The following is a 22,818-nucleotide window of genomic DNA, read 5'->3' on the forward strand; positions in this document are numbered from 1 at the left end:
CACCACGTCTTATAACTTACAGCCTTGCACATAGACAAATCCACCAACACTACTGAATTTTTATCAGATTTAGAATTACTCTTTTCCTGAAAGATGTGCTTTTAATTAGATAACAAGAAAAGAAAGAACTGAAAAGAGTTTTCCACAACTGCATTACCCCCATGTTACCTCTTTCAACTTTTGTACCATCACTGCAGTCACTGCTTACCAAAACTTCCCAGGCAGATAAAGAATATATTACTGCTGCAAAAAAAAGGGATGTAGTTTAGGAAAAACATTAGTTTTTAACATCAATATTATGATGATACTTGTAGCTTTTTATTGCCATTATTAAAAAGCCTACAATATTTATTTAGTCCTTTATTAAAACTAATGTCAAATTTGCTGTTTATTACTTTCTTGTTATGTTATTTGATTTCTTCTCCTGGAAATGCTCTACCAGAAAATATTAATTTATCTTCCTCCAATTAATTTTAAATTATCTTCTCTTAGCATAATCTTTTTCCATCCTCTCCCTGAGCAATAGCCAGTCTTCACACAAGAGAGCCTTCTGGCAGCATTCCCTCCCCATTTTGGTACAAATGCCAGCAACGAGTACCTGCCATCCTCTTTGCTGCCAACAGAACTGAGATGTTTCTGTTGGACTGGCTCCAGCAAGGGTGAAAATCAGGGCTTTTGCCTGTTAGTTCCTACAAGCAACAAGAAAGAAACACCAAGATCTCACCTGCTTGCTCTTCCCTAGGCTTTATCCTTTCTCACAGGTACCCCTGCAACACCTTAAACATCCACAGAGTAATGAATAAGCTCAAGGCTGGAGAAACAGATTTTTGCTGCTTATGGAAATGGCTGCTCAGGACACAGTTGTGGAGAAAAACAGTGATTCAGTTTTCCCTTCATCGCTGCTCAGTGACACAGGGAGAGGGAAGATGTAAATACAGGGAAGAAAAAAAAAGGGCAGCACCAGATGATGAACCTGTACCGTTTGGTTGGGTGTATGATACCTCATAGTCAGTCTCACTTGAAAACAGATAGTTTCAGAGGCAGGTTTTGCATTTGTAAGTGATACTTTGGCCTTGCTGTCACCATGATTTAGAGGGTCAAGGACAGCACAGCAATGACTTACAATGCCATGGCTAGGGGGACAAGATGTCTGCAAAACCAGAAATGCCCTCCCCTTTTCTGGATCTCTGTGGGTCATTCTCTCGGTCCTACTAATGTAGCTGCAGCTGCTAAACTGCATTGCAAGAATATTAAAAGCATTTTTAATACTTGTCTTCTATGATAACAATTGTAGTTATAGAGAAGTGTTATAAAAACTCCACAGAGAAAGCCTGTATCTACTACATTCCCAAGTGGGCACCACAGAAAAGTTCATCAACTTCCCGACAATTGCCTTGTGTTGGTTCTGGTGGCAAGCGCTAATGATGAGACTTTTCTCATTATACATTTACTGGAACTAATCCATACCTTTCTAAACTCCACACAATTTCCTGTCCCGAAGAAAAAATGTCTTCTCATTCTAAATCATGCCTACCCCATTCCACTGAGACTGCTCAGAGAGAAGAGACTCTAATCTGTTTAGCTTCACGGAGGGTTTCTCTCTGACATGTGCACTCCTAATAGACCATTTATCAGGATGAAGGGTGATCCCCAGAGAGTGCAGACAGCAGGACAGGCCTAGCCTGAGTGACAGTCTGTCCAGCAGAGATTGACTTTAATGAAGCACAGAATAAACAGAAAGATTAAGAGGGTGCAAAAATCAGTGACAAGTTTTGAGTTCACCTGGGCAACTTACTATGCAGCATAGATCTGTCACTGAGTTATAAATGTTATATATCTGTTTGGTTGCTAAGCATCACCTATAATACACAGAAATCTCTTGTAAGAAAAAGCTTTCCCCTTCATTCTCACCCTAGACAGAAGGTACCTGCTTTAAATCCAGAAACACTCACAAGCTGCGGGTGGACACGACTCTGGCAGTTGCCTGGTCTAATCCCCTGCTCAGAGCGGCTCAGGTTCCTGCACATGGCTCTGGTTTTCAGAGCTTCAGGATTTCCCAAGTAATTAATTTTCAGGCAACAGCCTTTTGCAGATATTCATCATGGAGTTTCTTTATCTGCAACAGAAATCTGGCAACAGTGTAGATATATTGTGTGGGATCCATCTTAGTTCAGACTGCAGCATCTCCAGTTGAATCTGACATCCTGTTACTGACAATAGATAGAAGCAGGTGTGCCTGCCAAATATAAACGTCTACCTTGGGGTGAGATCATGTCAGCATCTCTCTCCACTGGGTGTTGGAAATGGAAAAAGAACCACTCAGATGCACGTATCTTTGGACAATGACTTCCATCCAGAACCATCAGGCACATAGCCCTGATGTGCAGCCAACAAATGTGACTTCAGACACCTCTCCAACATCTTCATATTTACTTCTTTTGCTGGACTGATAGAAATTGATAAGTGGAGGCTGAGACTGAGGCTATGAATGGAGAGAAGTTTTTTGACCCAGGGATAACAAGCTACAAATGTGGAAAGAAATCTTACAACTACAACATATGACAGCTAGAAAAGCCTGATTACAGTGTAGGGACTCTACTGCCAGCAAGTGAGACACGTGTGAAACCTTGTCTCTGGATGATCGGCTGAATTGAAATACACTACTTCGATAAAGCAAAGAAACCAATCATTCTTCTTTCTGCAGGTGCTAGTATTGAAGAGGACACAGAATACTAGCAGGATACTTAATTCCTAAAAAAAACAAATAGTAGTTTTAGCTATGGTATCTACAGCAGTGGAATTAAGTCAGTGTTAACTACTTTCAAACCGTTTTGTTCACGCAGGTCAGACAAACCCTGTACCAAAATAAAGATCAGTTCTCGAACCGAATAGCAACTATGTGACACCTTTGTTGCAAAATCTCAGGAGCGCCTGTAGGTTGTAACAAAGTGGCTACATGAAATCAGCTTTGTAGATGCTATTCTAGAGTTCACACTGCCTAGTTTACCTGTAAGATGTCTGCTGTGTCTGCGTTAGAGTACATACACAACAACCAGCCCCACAGACAAAAGCTGCTTCACTGCATTGACTTTTGTGGGACTGGTTTTTTTATGGTTGGTTGGTAATGAGGTTTCTGTTTGTTGTGTGGGTTTTTTTGGGGTGGTGGGGGCAGCAGTATTTTGGTTGGTTGGTCTCCCCTTGAAAGAAGAATATTTAAGGTCCCTCTGTGAGTACAAGAATTGAAGTTACATGTGAAACAAGCCACACAAAAGTGTAATCTTAGATGTTTTAGGAGCCCATTTGCCCATGTTGCAATTATGCACCATCAACAGATGATGGCACCAAAATGCAATCTGTAAGCAAACACAACGCAGTAATTGAGATTGGACAAACACAACAAAACAAGTATACTGAATCCTAGGTAATTTAAGCTGTATAAAATAGACACAAACTAAGTAAAGGCTGGAACGAACCTAAAATAAGCCATCACCTTATCTCTGTTCTGTCTTCCCCCACGTCTCTGACTTTAATCAACCAGTGAACAAATATTTATTTTTTTTAAAGTGTGCATAGGAAAATGAGACACTTGAGTCAGAATCTTTCTTCTGAGAGATATTATGGAGAGATATTCATGTTCCTGGGGTCATCAGACTTTCAGCCTTTGCTAGTCCTGTGGTATGTACTGCTATAAGCATTCTTTCCAAAGCACAGGCTAGCTACAGGATCAGCTGCACAATCAACAACATGAAGCTCAAGAATGTATCAGCAGTAGGCAAGCTGTACTTCCAAATTAATAAATAATTTGACTGTTAGAAGTCACAAATTTACTATCCCTCCATATATATTTTCATGAGTTTCTTACTTCATTCTTTGACAATTGCTCTGGTTTAAACACCATCAGTTTTGGCTAGCACTTCTAAAAACCATCTGGTATATAAATATTCATCAATTAATTTATGAGAAATATAGTCTCCTTTCACTGCTCAGGTAAACCTTGTGTAAAAATCTAAAATAGCAGGAGCTGTATATATGATTTAAGATTTAGTAACTGATTAGTATTTCTAATGCAGATTATACCTCCAAGGAAGGAGAAAAGTGCTAAATAATTCAACAGAAAGTACAACAAATGAGAACACTCTCATAGTTAGCAATTTGCTGTTACTTAGGTTTAATGAAAGCTTACTCTATGACAAGTGTTTTCTATTTGTCATATGTTAGCCAAACCATCACTAAAACTGTAATTTATGATTGGAATGAATCTCAAAAATACTGCATCCCAGCATATCATCCTGAAACCAATGGTCCAGTCAGCATTTTGTTCATGGTATTATGCTTTGGTATGCCTTCAGAAAGAGAACAAGGTCCATGGATTCTGAAAGGCCAAGACTCCAACAACTACATTTGGTTTAAGTGTAATTAGTAGAATTGTACAGTCCATAATAATACTAGTGACTAAACAAAATTTAAAAGGGTAGAATGTACTAATAATTCACAAAAAGTATTTAAAGCTAAAACATACTCCGAAGCCTAACTATAGAACATAAAGAATAAAACATTTCACACCTAACACAATGTGTTGCTTTTGCCAAAATGACTGCACTGAAATTTGAAGGCTTAAACCTGCATTTTCTGTGTTCAGAGATCACTGTGAAAGCAATTTCTAGAAGCTATTTATTCCTTTTAGCTCATTCATTTACTGATAGGATGGTAATTTTTTGACAGACAGTAATGAAGGTATTAGTGGCTGGTTTACCCTGCTTTGCATGTTTTTTATACCTTTGCACATTAAAGAATGTTTTGACACATTATTACAAGACAACATTATGCTTGATGCACACGTAACAAAAAAAAAAGTACACTCTCTTTTAAAGGTATGGTAAGAAAAGACTTTGTATGAGATGTCAAAATTTTCCTGTGCAAACATGATTGACTTCTATACCACTGAAAATAAAAACATACAAAGTATGAAGAAGAAGAATCAAGTTGGAGGCCTCTGGCCAGTAGTGTTCCTTAGGGATCAGTACTGAGTCCAGTTTTGTTTGACATCTTTGTTGACTACCTAGATGAGGGCATAGAGTGGACCCTCAGCATGCTTGCTGATGATACAAAACAGGGAGGGGTGGCTGACACACCTGAAGGTTGCACTGCTATCCAATAAGATCTGGGCAGGATGGAGAGCTGGGTGAAGATGAATCTCATGAAGTTCAATAGGGACAAGAGTAGAGTCTTGCACCTGGGGAGAAATAACACCAGGCACCAGTACAGAGTAGCGGTTGTCCTGCTGGGAAGCAGCTCCAAAGAGAAAGACCCTCGAGTTTTAGTGGAGACTAAGTTATCCACGGGACAGCAGTGTGCCCTTGTGGCCAAGAGGGCAAATGGTATCCTGAGGTGCATTAGTGTAAGTGTGTCCAGCAGGTTAAAGGAAGTTCTCCACCCCTTCTACTCTGCCCTAGTGAGACCACACCTGGAATACTGTATCCAGTTTTGGGCTCCCCAGTTCAAGAAAGACATGGATCTACTGGACAGAGTCCAACAAAGCGCTACAAGGATGATCATGAGACTTGAACATACCTCCTATGAAGAAAGACTGAGAGAACTAGGACTGTTTAGGCTAGAGAAGAGAAAGCTGAGAAGGGATCTTATTAATGTCTATAAATATCTAAGGGGTGGGTGTCAAGAAGAAAGGGACAGGCCCTTTGCAGTGGCACCTGGTAATGGGAAAAGGAATAATGGATATAAGCTAGAACACAGGAAATTACACCTCAACATGAGGGTGACAGAAATGTGTTCAGGTTGGCTCTGAAAGTCTCCAGGGAAAGAGACTCCACAACCTCTCTGGGCAGCCTGTTGCAGTGCTGTGTGTGGCCTCTGTGAGGTGATTCTGCTTTGGCAAAGTGGGTGGAAGGGATGATTTCTGAAAGTCTCTTCTGACCCCTTACATTCTATGATTCTGTGATTTATACCAAATAGACAAAAAACTATAAATTTGGGTTAGGTATCTGCATGCAGGTGTAGAAGATGGGAAAAATGACAATATGGGTTTGAGTTAAAAGGCCAAAGAGGCACAGTTAAAATAGTAGCATGGTATTTCGAGTTCCCTAAGTAGCTAAAATCAAGTCAGGGCTGACTAGAATTGACTGTACTCACATCAAGTATTTTACATCTTTTCTTCACATTATTGTTGTGGTTTTTTTCCCCCCTCACAAGACCACTAGACCAATTACTAAATTACTGAAGTCTAACCCACATTGTTGTCAACAGCTACAAAGATCACCGCTTCATCTAAGTGCTTTATCCCAAAAAGCCACCCTTGGCTGATGAGCAACCAGCCTGCCAGCCTCTTACACATGTTGCCAAAGGAAATGTGATACCCAGAATCATCACACCAGCAGACCTTTCTTCCAGCTAAGTGGTCAACATACCTGGTAAGGAAGGAATATTTGCAGAGAGGTAGGTAACACTGACTCAACTAGATTAAGTTATTCTTTTGCTCCCTGCTCACTCAGGAAGGGAATTAAGTAAGATATATGGAAGCCTGATTTCCTACTGGAATTTAATTTGACCAGCACTGCAGCATCCATCTTCTGCAGATTTAAAGTCTTAATGACTAAATCTCAGCTAATCTCATACTTTTTATTGGTGTCCTAGATTTGGTTTGTGATTATCCCTGTTGGGACCTCAGCACAGCAAAGGCTCACCTACAAGATTTCAAATGAGCTTTGTGAGGTGTCATAAGGAACATAGTTCTGGCAGCAGAAAACTTTGTATGGCTTAACAGCTCTGCCTCAGACTGTTAAGCCACCCACCCTGAGCTTTACCAGTCATTGTACCCAAGATATTTTGGGGTTAACTCAAGTGCAAATACAAAGCTGGCATCCTGAATTGTCTGCACTGGTTCAACAAGAATCTCAATGCAACGTTAGGTTTAAACACCCATTATCCCATTGTTTACAGAACAAAGGCCCTGGAAATGCATAATCCCTGAAGCAATACAATATCTATTTGATATCTCACTAACCCTTCCCAAGAAAATAGCTGGCAAATTCATGATTCCATCTGAGGTACATCAGAAGAGGTAGACTAAAGGAAGGGACAGGGGAGGAGCACATGACTGCAGTAACACACCTGAAGTATATAAGGAATTAGTTCCTCCACTCCTGGAACCTCCCTCAATGAGGAGGAGACACAGAAGATGAAAAATCTCAGGAAGAGCTTGAAATGGCTACACCTTGCTGGCCACATCACACAAATTTTCTCTTGTTTTAAAGACAGACATGAAGATTAGAGAATAAACTGCATTTATTTTTGGACAGCTTTACATTCCAAAGCTAAATGCCATGCTCTGTTCTGGGACAAACGTACGTGTGTGTGTGTACGTACCAGTGCATTTCAGTAAATTATCCAATTTAATCCAATGGTGTGATGAGAAATGCACATTACATTTAAATGAGCAGAGGGAATAACAAAGAAAACAGATGAATCCCATTACAGGTGTCTGTGAGGAAGAGAATATGAATGTGAAGCTCCAGTCTGAGAATTTTAACAGCTGTCAACATTAAAATACCCCAGTGGGAGACAGAAGAGTAAAGCCTTTAACAAATCTTGCAGGTTACTGTTTTTTGGCCTCTGCATCCACAGAGGGTTGAATTCAATGGAGCAAGGTTTAAACTCAGCCAATCTGTTTAAGATAATTTTGTGTTCTGCTGAATGTTGTCTTCATCATGGAGAATGAATTCCTGTCTTCCACTAAAAGGAATCCAGTAAATATAGTATTTTTAATCTGCTGAATGTTCAGACCAATATATACAGAAGACTAAAAACACCATCTTACTCTTAGAGGTAGCACAAGCAGTATTTCAGTTGTAAGCTTTTTGAAGAATCCATACAAATTGGCAGCTTGCTCTTCACTTGTGTTTAATTAAAGCACCAGAAAGGTGATCTAGGTTCAATAATGGAGTATTCAAACAAACTTCAGGCAGCTTCTGTTAATCACAAAAAAACAACCCCAACCAGAAGGGAGACCCTCCTTAAGAAACAGGTACTTTATTTATAGAAATTCTCCCCATTACTATGGAAACATCAGTCTTCTCGCTACAATTATTGGAACCAAAATTATGACATCTGCATTAGGATGGGCCCAAAGTTGCTGTTCCACTGGCTGGTGAGTCTACTTGAGATGTGAAAATGGAGGAGTGGGAGAAGGAGCCTGTCAGGCACACTTTGCTCCCACTACAAAAGCACTCAAGCACAAGGAAGACTGGAATAAGTTAACTATGTCTTACCTCACTAAGCCACCTTCTGAATCCAGCCTTCTACCTTTGAAATAGACACATAGCTTTAGTTCAATCGAGTGATCAAAAAAAGCAAAACATTTCATACAAAAAGCTTACAAAACACAGCCCTATACATACATACATACACATATATCATCTATCATAGCCTGTCCCTCTACTATAGGGACATGACAAGAACAGTACAGTGTAGTGTATATTGGCCTTTTGATTTGCCTATGAGCAGGTTGTCATAGTCGGTGTTGATATTTTGGGCAAATTACTGTGGCTTCCTGCAATAAGCAGCACCATGCTCAACATTCACAAGCAAAATAAAAATTACAGGATCCAGACTGTATTGGGGTGTGCCTTGGATTTTAATGTTTAACTTTCTTCAGTATCTGGATCCGTATTTAGACACAATTTCCAAAACATCTACAAACAATGGAGAGGCCAGACTGGGAGTTTTCATCTGCTCTGGTTACAAAGAATTAGTTAAAAAAAATCTCTCTAGTCACCTAGTAAAACAACTGATTCTGATATACTGCTCTTCTTCCATATGCTGATCTATCCAGGTAATTTTAATACAGTAAATCAAGTAATTACAGGTTCCTAGAAGACATAATACTTCTTTGCAGTTCTGTAAACCATTAGAATACTTACTTCAAAACAAAACTAGCTCCTTTTATGGTTGCTTGCCCCTAAAAGAAAAATTATAGAAATAAAAATGAGAACTAAAAAATAATTTAAACCAGAACACTTCAGCTTTCCATGCCAAAGGTGGGAAACTACTCCTGTCAAAGTCAAGCCAAGGTCCAGCTATTTTGAAAATTATTTATAGTGACTGCACATGCAAGGCCATTTTCCATCATTTGCAGTACACAGGATGTCCAAACCAAACATCCAGAAACAGGTTAAGAAAGTGAGTATTCATGATACAAACAGAGGGTAATTTGTACACATACAAAATTTCATCTTTAAATCACAATATACCACCATTGTACTACTATGTTTGAAATCCAGCACATTTAAAACAGAATACAACTCTGGTAAAATACTATGTCCTTTCAATTGTCAGTCATCTAAGTGAGCAAGAAAGATTGTGTCCAAGAGACACTTCTCCTAGAGACTGCTTCCTTTTGCAATGAAATCTGAACTATGGTTAAAATCTTTGGGTTTTTTTTTAGTTAAATACAATCCAACACAATGACATTTGGCTGAGCCTGCAGACAACGCAAAACAAGATCTCCAGGGATTATTACCACTTTGCTAGTAAATTTAACCTTTAAATTCATTTATTGCAGATTGAGAGAAGCTGAAAAGAATGCAGATAGCTTGAAACTCTGAGGTGAATAGATCACTGCTCTGGTTTCTTAAATGAGTCAAAGCTGTGTAGCGGCTGAAGCACAGGGCACACACTACTCATCTCAAAGCTTCCTGAAGGTTATGGTAAAACTGTCTACATCTTGCAGCACTACTCAAACTGGCATGGGGAAATCTGCTTAAGTACTGACTGCAGGGTATGGTTTGCAGCATGTATGTTTCAGAACATTGATAAAGAAATGAGGCAGTTATGAGCATACTTGAAAGAGAAATGACCTGACTGTAATAAGGGAATAAGCATGCCTCAGAGGTTTTAAAAATTTAATTTGGATACCAAATTACATCTCAGTTCTCTTTTCTTAAACAGCAACAAAAAACCTTCTGGCCTAAAATAAGCTTTTTTTAAAGCTGAGTACAGCAGCTATTATTCAGTGTTTGTACTGTACTGTCAGCCTGAAACCACCACCCAATGAGCTCTTATCCTACAAATATATGAGACAATCCCTGCCCCCAAAAATTTGCAGTTTATATGTTATAAAACCTAATTATAGTGTAAGCAGAAACTAGAAACCCTCTTACAAGTGGCAAAATGCTGAAAAAAATCAAGGTAATTACAATCCTAGCTCATCCTGATTTACCAGGCTATTTTTCGAACAGTATAGGCTGATGCGCTCTGAGCTTTTTTATATTTGCATTAAGTCCTCTGTGATTCTGCCTCTGAAATGTGTGCATATGCTGAGTCCATGTGAGATGCTACCACTGGCACTTGTCATAAGAATTAAATCCCTCTCAAGCTTGTTTACAGCTCAGCACTTGTCATACTGCTCCCCTGAGCTTCATGGCTGGTTGGGTTTTTTCTCTCTCTTTGGCTCTGTGAAAGATTTAATTTCTTTTTTGTTTATGTGTGTACTTACACCTGCAGGTGCAGAAAAGAAAAAAATTGCTGTACCCAGATGTTTTGAAGCTGCAGCAGCATACATACAGCTGAAATTAAAGAGAAAAACTATAGTAGATAAACCAAACTTCCTCATACAGCATTCGATAGCATATTTAATAAACCTAACATCTTTCATTCACAAGAAGACTCCTGAATTCAATTTTAGGAAGACCAGAATATTATACAGTTGCTGCCTGCTCCTTTACAAAATGCTTTTTGGAGTCTGAAGGTGGTCCAAACACTCCTATTTCTAATTTCACTGATGTCTTCCTATAGTGGTAAGAGACTCAATCATCAACACAGCTACTGTATATCAACCTGTCTTAGCTTGTTACTGCATTAGTTGAACCTCAGTTTTATCCAGACACTCAATTTCATTTTCATCTGTACTATGAAAAATATAGTGTTAAAAAAAAAAAAGGTATCCTCTTGCTTCTGTGGGAATAGGAGGAATCATTGCCTGCAGATACTACTTCCAGTATCTCAAATCACATCTAGTTAAGCATGTCTCCATTTCACAACTGCAGCTGGTTAACCATGCAATTCATTTACTCCACCACATACACTAACAGTCCATAAAACAGTACAAAGATTAATGAGCTATGGTTTCATAGGCAACTACTGTAGCTATTTATCTACAAACAGGGTAATGGCTTGTCTGCTTCACCTTAGCAGCACGTGCAGGCAGAGCCTTTCCACACTCAGTAGAAGGGCTGCTAATTCCACTATTCAAATTCAGCACATGCATCAGGAACCTTTCCTTAGATACGCACATTCCTAGTCAACTAAGTTAATTTGTACAATGATGTGCAGAACAGAATAGTTCTTCAGTAAATTTTGATCACCTTTTACCTTTCAACTTTTCTAATAATGTGCAATCTGTAATATAGAACTTGCTGATGATAGGAATGTTAGAATTACTAGCATCTGACACAGAACCGACTGCAATTTTAAAGGACACTCTCGTGAAACCTAACTAGATGAATTTACTTTTCTTCTAGCTGTTTTCAGCATCACTAATTTTCTCTAGAGCTTCCACTGGGCACCATGTGGAAGAACCTGCTTGGTGCCTCTTTGACATGACCTCTTACAATCAGTGGTCTGCCTGCTGTCACACTGGGGAAGACAATTTAAAAACATATCTAATCTTGTATTTTTGTTTATTTTTTCTGGACTTCTAGTTACCACCAAAGAACCAATTCTCTCTCCAGTGACATTCAGTATGTGCCTGATCTTAGAAGTGATCTGGCACAGTATTGAAAAGTTGAAGTTAGAGAGGCACAACACATTTCTTCTTTCTAAAAACTTTGATCTTGTATTTCTGCATTACTAACTTCACGCATGACTACAATATGCACTACCAAATTGACAGCAGAGCAGTAAAGATATTTGTGTAAAAGAAAGCAGGAAAGAACATCCATTTCCTGTGCTAAGAGAAAGAACATGAGGATAGTTATGTGAAACAGTTATCACAGCATCCCCAAAATGCTCTGAGGTACTGCACAAATCAAAACTGCCAGTACTCACTTAACATGGTCTCTGGCAAGCACAGAGATCTACTACTCTGCATGTTCTTTCAGGCAGATTAAATCAAAGATTAGAGAATTTAGCAGATAATACAGGTGAGGTGGAAAAAGCATTTTTTAATTCCCCAGGACCAGGTATGACAATGAAAAGTATTTAGCCTAATAGACAGGAACTATTACTCAGTGCAGACTGAGTGAAGTTTGCCAGTTATAGATCTGTACCTAAGTGGCGCACATTATACTCAAGAATATCAGTTCACAGGCAGTTGTAAAATGATTGATAATAGACAGCTCAGTCAGGTGCTACACAGAATCCTATCTGAGAGAAAACTCTACTCTCATTAACTACAAGCAAAAGCATTTTGCCTGCACACATTTCATATTTGACTTTTGCTGCTGCTTCTTATTGATCTTTTATTGCCACGAGGCATCTTGAGATTCCAATGACACTCTTCACTTGCTGCTTTGGGAGATACAGTTCAGCAGAATGCCTACCAGGTTCAGCATTACCTATAAGGAAAAGAATATGGCTCTTATTCCAGGGAGTCAGAAATTCAGGATGACTATATTTTATCTACTCTAATTAGGGCTAAACAAGAGACTAAGCTTTAAAACATTTTTTTCATAAGTTCCCTCCCCCTCCTCTCCACAATTTCATGCATAGGAAAAATAATATAAAAGAGATGTGATCAAGAAACTCTCCTATATGCGCAAGTGGATTGTAAGCTCTCTACACATTGATGGAAACAATCAATGCCTTTGTAAGGACTGTGTAAACACATTAAAGAACACATTAATATAAACCACATATGATGTGAGAAGACAAAAGATATATTTTTATTATTGCCATCTCTATATTGGCAATTAAGAGGTAACAGCATGTTAAAAACTTCCACTGCTAAACAACAATTTCCTAGTGCAATTAAACCACTGTAAAAAGTGACAGTCAGAAGAGGTCCACTTTCATACAGAATTCTCTTTTGTTTAGTTTCAACAATGGATAAGCTTTCCCATCTTATAATAGTGTCTATGGATCAGCTGTACTAGGAAGGGTCAGCTTTAGGCTGGTGCAAGTGTAGAAACCTAACAACAGATTGAGAAGCACAGCTGGCCTGGCCAGAAACAATGCTTCCCAGAGCCCTCAGGGAGCCCTGCTTCCTTAGAGCACATTTTACCTACTTTTATGGAGGGTAAAGATGAAATCCCATTTCCCTCCACTGAGTAGCTCACCTAGTCAGAAGCGTGCTTGGATTAGCAAAATGCTCCAATTCAAGTATAATGGCAATTTTACAACAATCTGTTTAGACAACTTGGTGCTCAAGAGAGCATAAGGATTGTTCCTGAACTCTGCTCTCTGTTTAACATGATAAAAGTAAGACTCCTTTTGTTACTACTCTGTTCATCTACATCAGGGAAAATAAAATGGAGTTATGTTGCACATAATCAAAAGTTCATGCATGTTCAAGGAAAAATAATGAGAATACAGCAACAGCTCAATGCAGTTAAGAATTCACCTGACATCCTGTACTGCCACCACTTGCCCTGTATTAAGTTAATTTTGTTTAAAGATTTCCTTTCAGGCTGAATAATTCTTAACTACTCATAGTGCTGGAATTAATTTTGAGTCCCTCCATTTTGTCCCAGCTTTACTTAGTGATAGTATTTCATATATCAGTAACTCAAAATCAGTGATTAACATCTTCCTGGGTAGCAGATGAGTTTTCTGCTTTCTAAAAGTCCTACAAAATGACATTTGAATTTCCAGAATTTATATTGAAAATGAATCTTCCATAACTGCAATAGGTGACCCTCTTGCAATGTGCTTGCTTGGATGAATGAAAAACGTTGAATTTGCATAGATTTAAGAACATATAATCACAAGCAAGCCAATTATAAAAGTTGTATTATAACCATTAAGCCTTTACACTGAAGGCTGTATGGGTCATACTCCGAAAAGGTTTCTACCTTCACTGGCGGCAGTTAATTGACATATACACAACTAACAACATCTCTGGAGATCCAGCCATAATAAGCAGACAGTTTCCAGAGGAACTGATCCAACAGCTTCATTACTTGCAGCTGTTAAGTATGCTGAAAGCTCACTGTGTTTTTTCCTCTTACGGAAATGCTTTTCCCCTGACAAAGTAGGAATTTGTCTACAATTCCCTACAGATTAAATCCAAAAGCTGCATTTCTTAGGCTGCGATTTCCCATTCAACAACAAATGAATGGCCTAAACTGCTCATGCTGTTCTCTGTTGCTGCCAGTAGTTTTTTCAACCTGATCATCTCCATGATTTAGCTCAGCATGATTCTGTAAGATTGGTTGAAGTAAGACTTATCAGCTACATGGAGAAAAGGCTGGTTCAATCACTGGGAGCAGAACAATAGCTTTACAAGCTAATCTGTGGGATGAAGCTCGGATTCCTCTTACAAAGCCCAGCAACCTTCATCTAAAAAAAAAAAATAAAAATTGAAGTGCAGCTTAGCTATTGTAATTGATAGGACAAAATTCACTTAACTCTTATTTATGATGGTGTAATACAACAGTCCAAAGGGTGTGGGTGATGCAGGTTTACAACAGAAGAGAAGAATCTTCTTCATCTGTCTGTGGCTGTAACAAACTCTCAGGTGCACAGCCTTTCGTGGCTTGCGGAACTGCAACACAACTGCAGCAAAGCACAAGCTGAGAAAAATTACTTTGAGTCTTGTCACCTTCATTATTCCCCCAATTTGAGAGAATAAGCAGATTAAACAAGAGCACAAGATGCTATCTAGTGGAGGAACCAGAAGGATTTTAAAACCCTGGAGGACAGGCAAAGAAACTCCTATGAAATGATCAAGGATCAACTAGAAGAATGACACCAAATTCTAACCACAGTATATTCCAGTGCTATGCTGTACTCAGTTAACCATTGTCAATAACCATTAAAGGTTTGAATTTCAGCTCCCAGGCTCATCTTTCAAGCATTTTTCATGATAGTGTTGCTTCTGATATTTAGGCTATATGGATGTAACATCTGTTTTGGTATTGGCACTACACTCATGAGTATTTTAAATATGCCAAGGGGAACATCTGCAAAGTGCAGAGAAGAAACTTTAGCTTTCACTCCACTGAATAAAACTGAGCAGTGTTGGGCAGAGTGGATAATACTTTCCCATTCACAAGAAGCTTGTACTACTTTTGCTAGGAAAAGCTTTGATATGTTTGTTATATTCTAAATACAGGCTGTACTTTAATTTCCATCATCACCACTACCTTTTGAGGAACCAAGAGTACAACAGATTTCTTTCCTCAGAAATCAGTTATAAGGTACTAAAAAGCATGTTCTGCTGTAATAAGTTTGTCTTAGTAATTTAAACTGGATCAGTATGAAGTTCTAAGGAGGTCTAAAACAACAGAAGTTCTGTACTTTGAAGTACCTCTTAGAACAAATTTGAAAAATCTTAAGTTATCCTCAAGAACGGTTAAGCTATTACCAGCCTATAAAGAGAGAATGACACAGCTGCCTTGATACTTTTCTGCTGTGGTACTTAGCCTGCTATCTAAAAAGGCATTGAAAAGCAGCAAGCTATAGTTTAAATGTTTATTTTCCACAAGATTGATAAGAGACTTCAGAGGAGTTGATGGAACTTCATTATTTAGCAAAGATTAATAAAATCCTATTATTCACCATTAAGGCACATCTTGCTATACTAATATAAAATAGCATACATGCATGTTAACAGCTGCTTTTTGGTTCCATCAAGGAGAATCATTCAAGCACTCATGTCTCCTCTAGGATAACTGGCCTTTCTATGGTCGCAAAATGACATCCACTGTTAAGTTATTTGGGAAAGAAAATGGTGTAAAGACACAGTAGGAAGAAAAGCTTCCCAAGCATGAATATGGTGTCTTAGGCTCCTTTTGGAAATTCTGATCTGACACAGATACCCAAAAGTTCCTTGATGCCTTCACGAGTCATTGAAGTTGCATGTGCCCAGCTGATTGGGTTCCTTACATGTTGCAGTTTTAGGGATCAGTAAAAAAACCTTCACTTCAGACAGCATGTTAATGAACCCATCCTGCATATTGCACACTACTAATTGTAAGTAAAATCTTATGTTTTTTCTCTGTAGAAGTGTCTTCTGCTTTCCATCAACAGACAACAATTTGAAAGTTGATTATACACCAGCCATCAAGAAGAGATATTCCAAAATACAAAGGATTGTGACAAGGAAAAAGACATCAAATACACTGCATTTCACTGAACACCCTGGGAAAATTATAGCACGTGCCACCAAATTTCTAGGTCAAAGAGGAAGGGAAACCTTTACAAGAAAATTAAGTGCACAATCACAAGTGTCTGCTGAATGTAGATTAAAACCTGAGAAACTCCATCTTCATTTTGGGCAGCAAACACCCAGGTAATTAAAACACAAAACTATTACGTATTCATAGTTAATTTCTTCTACAGCCTTAAAAAGGAAAAAGCAAGGCCTTTAATTTGTTGCTAGAATATGACAGGATCAGAATCAAAGTCACAAGATGCTGTAAGAAACAGACCTAAAGGTTATGTCCCCTTTAGTCAAAAGGATTAATTATGAGTAAAACATATAAAGGCTCCTTTTTTTTCCAAGCTATCACACTATGAGACAATTTTTTTCCCTTTTCTCCACAGAAAGCATTATTTAGGATCTCATTCACCCAAACTTTGAGAAAATAGTTCATCTGTATTAAATGTAAGAACTTTGAGAACTGAACTAAAATATGAAATGAAGCTTACTTCAATCCCTAAGGTAAGGGATATGTTTAGCAATACTACTTGAAAATTGCTTTAAGAATGGAGTTGATGATGTGTACACTTTGTGATCATGAAATTAATCTTATTTCAAACTGTGTGCCATACACACAACTCGAGCATTTAATTTTCTTAATAGACTAGAAATAACCAGGGTGGAAGAGACCTTCAAGATCATCGCGTCCAACCTATCATCCATATATAATGTCACAGTTATCACTGTGATTGTCACAAAACCCCCAGCCTCTCTGAAATAATAGTTTCAACAGTAAAATCCCCTCAAACCCAGCACGTTAAAATTAATAAGCAGTAGCTTCATAGCATCTTGCAGGCATAACATCTCCCTCAACGTGAAATGTCTCACAGATGAACATTTTCCACTTCCCCCCCCCCCTTAATTCTTGTGCAATACAGAAAATATCATCATTTTAACATGGTGACTTGGAGTCAATGAAATGACTGCATACAAAACTATAATGAGGCATCTTAGAGCTACAACAGTGATCCAAAACTTAAAGGAAAAGAACTTCCTGCATGGTCTCCATAAACTAACTTAAATACCAGTTATCAAACCTTCTCTTTTAGCATTAATGGGTAAAAATTAGTCAAAATTATGCACAAAAGAGTAATGTTCAAAGGGGATAACCCAACACGATTAAACTAAGAGCTGTCCTTTTGAGCTACATTGAAACTGCAGTAAGGGTTTCATTATAAGCAAAAACCATTCAAGTAATCATAACACATACTTACCAATAGTGTGTTTTGTTGGTGTTTTTTTTTATTAGAGGCATATTAAGCATACATAAAAAATAAATACAGGATGCAACTACACAAATTAAGCTCACAAGCCTCTAAAAAATAAATAAATTATCAAACGCTAATGAAAACAGAAAGAAAAACTGGGGAGAAAAATTGCCCTAAGACAAAAATTTCTGAAGAGTCTCTGAAAAACTCTACTGTGACAGCCCATGGCCAAAGTCTTTGGTAGAAGACATAAAAAAAATAACTGCTTTCTGCATGCCAGCAACAATGCTTAATGCCTGCAGAAGAGCTTTAAGATCTCTTATTTAAGGTTTTGCAGAGTATCTACTGTTACTCAAGAATTTTTAACCTAACCAGTTTCTAATGCCTTCTGGCAGCAAAGCGCCACAGAACACATAATTTAACACTTTTTGCCCATGGTTGTGCATGCTCTCTCTCTCTCTCACCCTGTTTCCAGGAAAAGAAATGTTGTCATGGTTTTGCTACTAAAAATTTCTTGTCTCAAAAACACCACTCAATACTTTTGAATCTGACTCCACGCCCCACCCTGAGTGTACTCATCCATTCTGTTACACATAAGCCAGTTTATTTCCCAAACTGCATGAGGCAAACAGATGTTGGCTTTACCTGAGGAAGTTCCAAGTGACTGAACATTCACTGGCCATAAGCTAACAATGGTAAGTTTTCCATTAAATGCAAATAATGAAGATAGCACGTGTGGCATTGGATCTCCTTAAAAAATACATGTTAAACAAGCTGCAATGGTGATTCAAGCAAATATGATAAATCTCTTTAGATGAGGGGAAATGGTGGTTCTAGGGTGGCTCTAGGATGGATACCAAGAATTAACTTTAAGACACTAGGTTTTGTTAAGGAGATGAAAAAACATCTTCCTGAGTACAAAGAGAACTCCTGATGGCTGGATGGAAGAAACCCATACCGACTCAGAAAACAAAACTGAATTATGTGCAGTTACATTCAAATATCTCAAAATGCATTCAATATCACTTGATCCTCTGGAGTGACTTCAGTCAAATTATCAATTTAGCTTATCTTTTTGACACCTCCCAAATAACCTCATCAACATGTGTCTTCTTCACTACGCAGGTTCCTAGTTTTCAGCCAGCAAGTGAGTTATTCCATATAGAAAAAAGTTGTAATGAATTTTACTTTTCTTTCCTTCACAAAAAAACCCATATCAGTTTACATGATACACCTTATTTGCTTATTTAAAGCTATCATATTTGGTCTTGTTAGAACTATTTAATTCTCTCTCACTTCTTGCTTTGGAAGGGCTACTAGATCCTGAAGTGTTTTATACCTAACACCCTCTTCTATATGGTTTGAAACAAATTATATACATATATATGCATATGTATAATGTGTAAAATATATCTCCTTGTACCAAATATGTAGATTGTTCAATCCAAGTCTTATTTTCCAGCTTCTCCACAGTATGTGGCCAAATCCTTATTATTAAAATGGTAATGTCATGCAATTAAAATTTTAAAGTAAGACAAATGTGAGGAAGTTACAAGCAAGTATCATAAAAATATTCCAGTTGAATTTCATCCTTGCCAACACATGTCAGAGCATTATTAAAAATATGTACTTTGAATAGAAGATCATGAACCTGATGAAAAATACTAAGAGATTTCTCTGGGTTTAAACACACGTATCAAGTAACTTCTTAAGTAACATAGGCCTCCGGTTCCATCACTGATTAAATCCTTTACAGTGTCCTTATTGTGATGCTGTATTTTGTTATTTTCCTTTTGTACATGTATGAAGACATCAAACTAGTTAATCCTACCTCAAATGATTGGCTTTGCTAAAATCTTTAAAAGCCAAAGGAATACTGCAGCTTATTCTCAAGTTTTTCCATGTCTGTTATTTGAAGTTCTTAAAGTGGCAAATCTTGAAGAGCTGCAACTATGTAAATTGTTCCACTTTTCTTTTTTAAAAGTCTTCTAAACCTGCATAGATAAAAATTCAGAAGCATTTCAAAGTTTAAGTCACAAATCTTTAGAGCATGAAGCAATTTTTAAGATGTTGCAACTGACGAGGTTTATTTAAAGGCTCCAACAATAAGCTGGATGGTCTCTAAATTTCAATACAGTTGCTGATTAGACTATTTATAGCAGCTATTTATAGTGCCCAGTTAACCTAGAAGGATAAAGCAGAACTTGGTTGCACACTCATAGCACAGAAAAATATTCCTTATATAAAAGTGAGCACATCTTACCACAATACACAGCTAAAAAAGTGTTTATGTATAGGCACTTGCTCATTTGATGTTAAAAATCCTAACTCACAAACACACACAAAAAACAAACCAAAAAACCCAGACCACCCACATAAGTCTCAAATTCACAATTTACAAATGAATAGTTTTTGGACACTACCACTAAATATTTTTTTTTTTTACATGTAGAAACACTATGTTCCAAGTTTCAAGCTGAGCATAAAATTATGCACAAAGACAAAATTTTGTTGCAAATATTTACTCAAAAAGTAATAATTTACAGCGGTACTTGAACAGCTGTTCAAAATATTTAACATTCAATAGAAACAAAACTGTAAGTCAAAAGCATTCTGAATGTTTCAGATGGAGCAATGAAGTTGTAAGTGCAAGCTTCTGTTAATCCTATGCATTCCTACATCTAGCAAACTAGAAGACAAAAAAAAAAGAATCAAACAACAACAACAAAAAAAAAAAACCAACCCAAACCAAAACCAGCAGCCACTTCCCTGTACACAATTTAGTCTACAAAAAGTCCTGAAATTGAACTGTACAATTCTACTTTATATGCCCTTGAGTCCTTCTTGTAAATTAGCCAGTAGCAGCTGCAAAATGGCAGAACGCATGCCAGTTGGCGTTTCCAGTTTGGGGGTTTGCTTTACAGTTTTTACATTAAACTGTACTTTGGTGTGACTTACAGACCATTCCTATGGGTCTACAGCTAAGAATAATTAAAACAACGGTAAAAGCCTAACAGCTACAGTACTTTCAGCAGTATCTTCTACTTCATACAATTATGTTCGGTATTTCTGCACAGCCTGCACACTGAAAACCCCACAAATATATTTTTATTGTAATAATTCCACTTTCACTGAAAGTTTATTAAGGTAAGATTGCAGCCTGGCAGGATTACACCTGTACAGAGGTGCATAGATTCATATAATTCTGTTTACATGCTTTTATAGACAGGAATGTGATGCCAAGTCAAAAAGTTTGTTTACTCAAATTATCAGCAGACCAATAACCATCATTACAAGTGTGCTCCCTTTCAGCAAAAGCTGTGAATTCACACTGAATTCCGCTGTTTAATAATATTCACACTGAAGGACTTAAAAAAATATTTTCTTGGCAAACAAATCACCTTATCCCCAGCTAGTTAGCTATAAAAATCAGAATTTATTCCTTCTTTCAAATGTCAATCTGGTAAGATATATATCACATCTGAGAGGCAGGATGATATACTTCTACATGTTCACTTGTAAATTTAATTAATTCAGTTGTAGACACACATACAAGCTATCTTCATATGCAAAACTTCTTTTTACTGTCTTACCCTCCTCCCTTTCCCCTCCACTCTTTTTATTTTTAATAGTTAGCATCAATGAGCACACTTATCAGGAATGGTCCACGGTGTTCCTACCATTGTTTATAACAAACAAAAAGATTTAACTAATTTCAGCTTGCTTCATCTTCATCTGTCTTGTTTACAGTTGTTTCCATTCTGTCAGGGCTGCTTTCCTCAGTAGTCTCATCTGTTTGTTCAGAGACTTGTCCAGCTTTCTTTGAAGAAGGTGCAACATTACCTTTTTGAAGAATTTCAGTAGCTTCATGTTCTAGTACCTCTGATGGAGTCAAAGGCTCCAAATGAATACTGCCTTGTTCACTCATGTCTGAACTAATGGATTCAGGCTCATCTCGTTTTCTCAAGAACTGCTCAAAACTAACATCTTCACCCAAAGTAAGTTTTAAGTCCCTTGCTTTCTTGGCTGAAAGTGAAGTTTCATCCAAGCTATGTACTTTAGTCTGCTCATTTAAGATAACGTTATCTGAACTTTGGCCAGTTTTTAACACACTTTCATCATGAATACATTTCTGTTCCTCCTCTACTAATTGTTTGTTATTATCTGAATCACAACATGCTCCTTTCTCATGCAAAGAATTCTTTGAGCTGCTGTCAGGAAGTTCCAAACTAGGAACATCTTCTGTATTTGACAGCGACGAGTTTTCTTCATTCTTTTCAACTGATGCAAGTTTTGTAGTTTGACTTCCATTGCATTCTTTTGTTTCGTCTGGAGAGTTCTGCTCCTGTTTGCTGAAAAAAGAAACCACAACAAGTATTTTTGTTAACAAATGAAATAAAGCAACACATGGCTATACTCTGCAAAGTGAGGCTCAGAAGGTGGTATTGTCAATTTCCCATTTGGTATTTCTCAGAAATTTTCACAGTAAGATAGACTGACTTTCGTTAACAGCAACATTTTTCTTACCCACATACAAACTCAGCTTTGTATTTAGCAGTCAGTTAGTACTCAAATTCTTGCATTTAACCTCCAGAAAGGAAGGTTAAGCTGTCCCCTCTGTGTGATACAAGGAATTTTCCAAAACGCAATGTTAAGTTTCCCTACCTGCACAGTCTCTGACACAGGTGCAGATACAACTATTGGGAAAATCTGGTTGCTAACATGCAAAAAAAGAACCCCAAAAAAACTGACCAACTGACCACAATAGAATGAGAGTAAAGCAAGAAAAAAAAATTCTTAGAAATCTGGATTAAATTTATATTTTCAATGAATGAAACTTAATTTTAGATATGAATCTACACAGGAGCATTTTGGTCACTTTTCAGGGTAAAACTGTATGTTTATAAAAAGAAAGTGCAGATCAGTACTCAATTATGGAATAATAATGAAAATATTAACATAAAATAATGCATTCAAGCTATAAACAAACCGAAACAGTTGAAACCTTGTATTATTTCACAACAGCCACAAGCATGCAGACCAGGACAAAAGAGATAAATAAAATAAATCAGAATGTTCCAAAGTAGACCTGAACTGTGTGCTCAAGCACAATCCGTACCCCAGAACATACGAAGTAGTTCGATCATACTGCTGTATGCAATTTGCTGGTATGTTCATATTCCAACAGACAAAATCCTAAACTCCAGCTTCAAATATTTGTCTTGATTTGTTACAGAA

The 22,818-nt window shown here is 37.6% G+C and overlaps 1 protein-coding gene across 5 annotated transcripts in view; it reads right to left on the bottom strand.

The window, feature by feature from the left end:
• Positions 1 to 19,639: 19,639 nt before the first annotated feature.
• Positions 19,640 to 22,818, bottom strand: part of ZNF280D (zinc finger protein 280D) — a 48,494-nt gene continuing 45,315 nt past the window's right edge. For 4 of the 5 annotated variants that reach the window (XM_068143897.1, XM_068143899.1, XM_068143900.1 and 1 more), the window contains one exon: positions 19,640 to 21,932. In XM_068143897.1, the coding sequence (XP_067999998.1) occupies positions 21,296 to 21,932 (637 nt within the window). In that variant the 3' untranslated portion in view covers positions 19,640 to 21,295. The remainder of the gene's footprint in view (positions 21,933 to 22,818) is intronic. The other variant, XR_010987989.1, reaches the window with a different exon arrangement.

Source organism: Melanerpes formicivorus, unplaced genomic scaffold (assembly GCF_026170545.1).
Source record: "Melanerpes formicivorus ecotype bairdi unplaced genomic scaffold, bMelFor1.0.p_v2 SCAF_10, whole genome shotgun sequence".
NCBI lineage: Eukaryota > Metazoa > Chordata > Aves > Piciformes > Picidae > Melanerpes > Melanerpes formicivorus.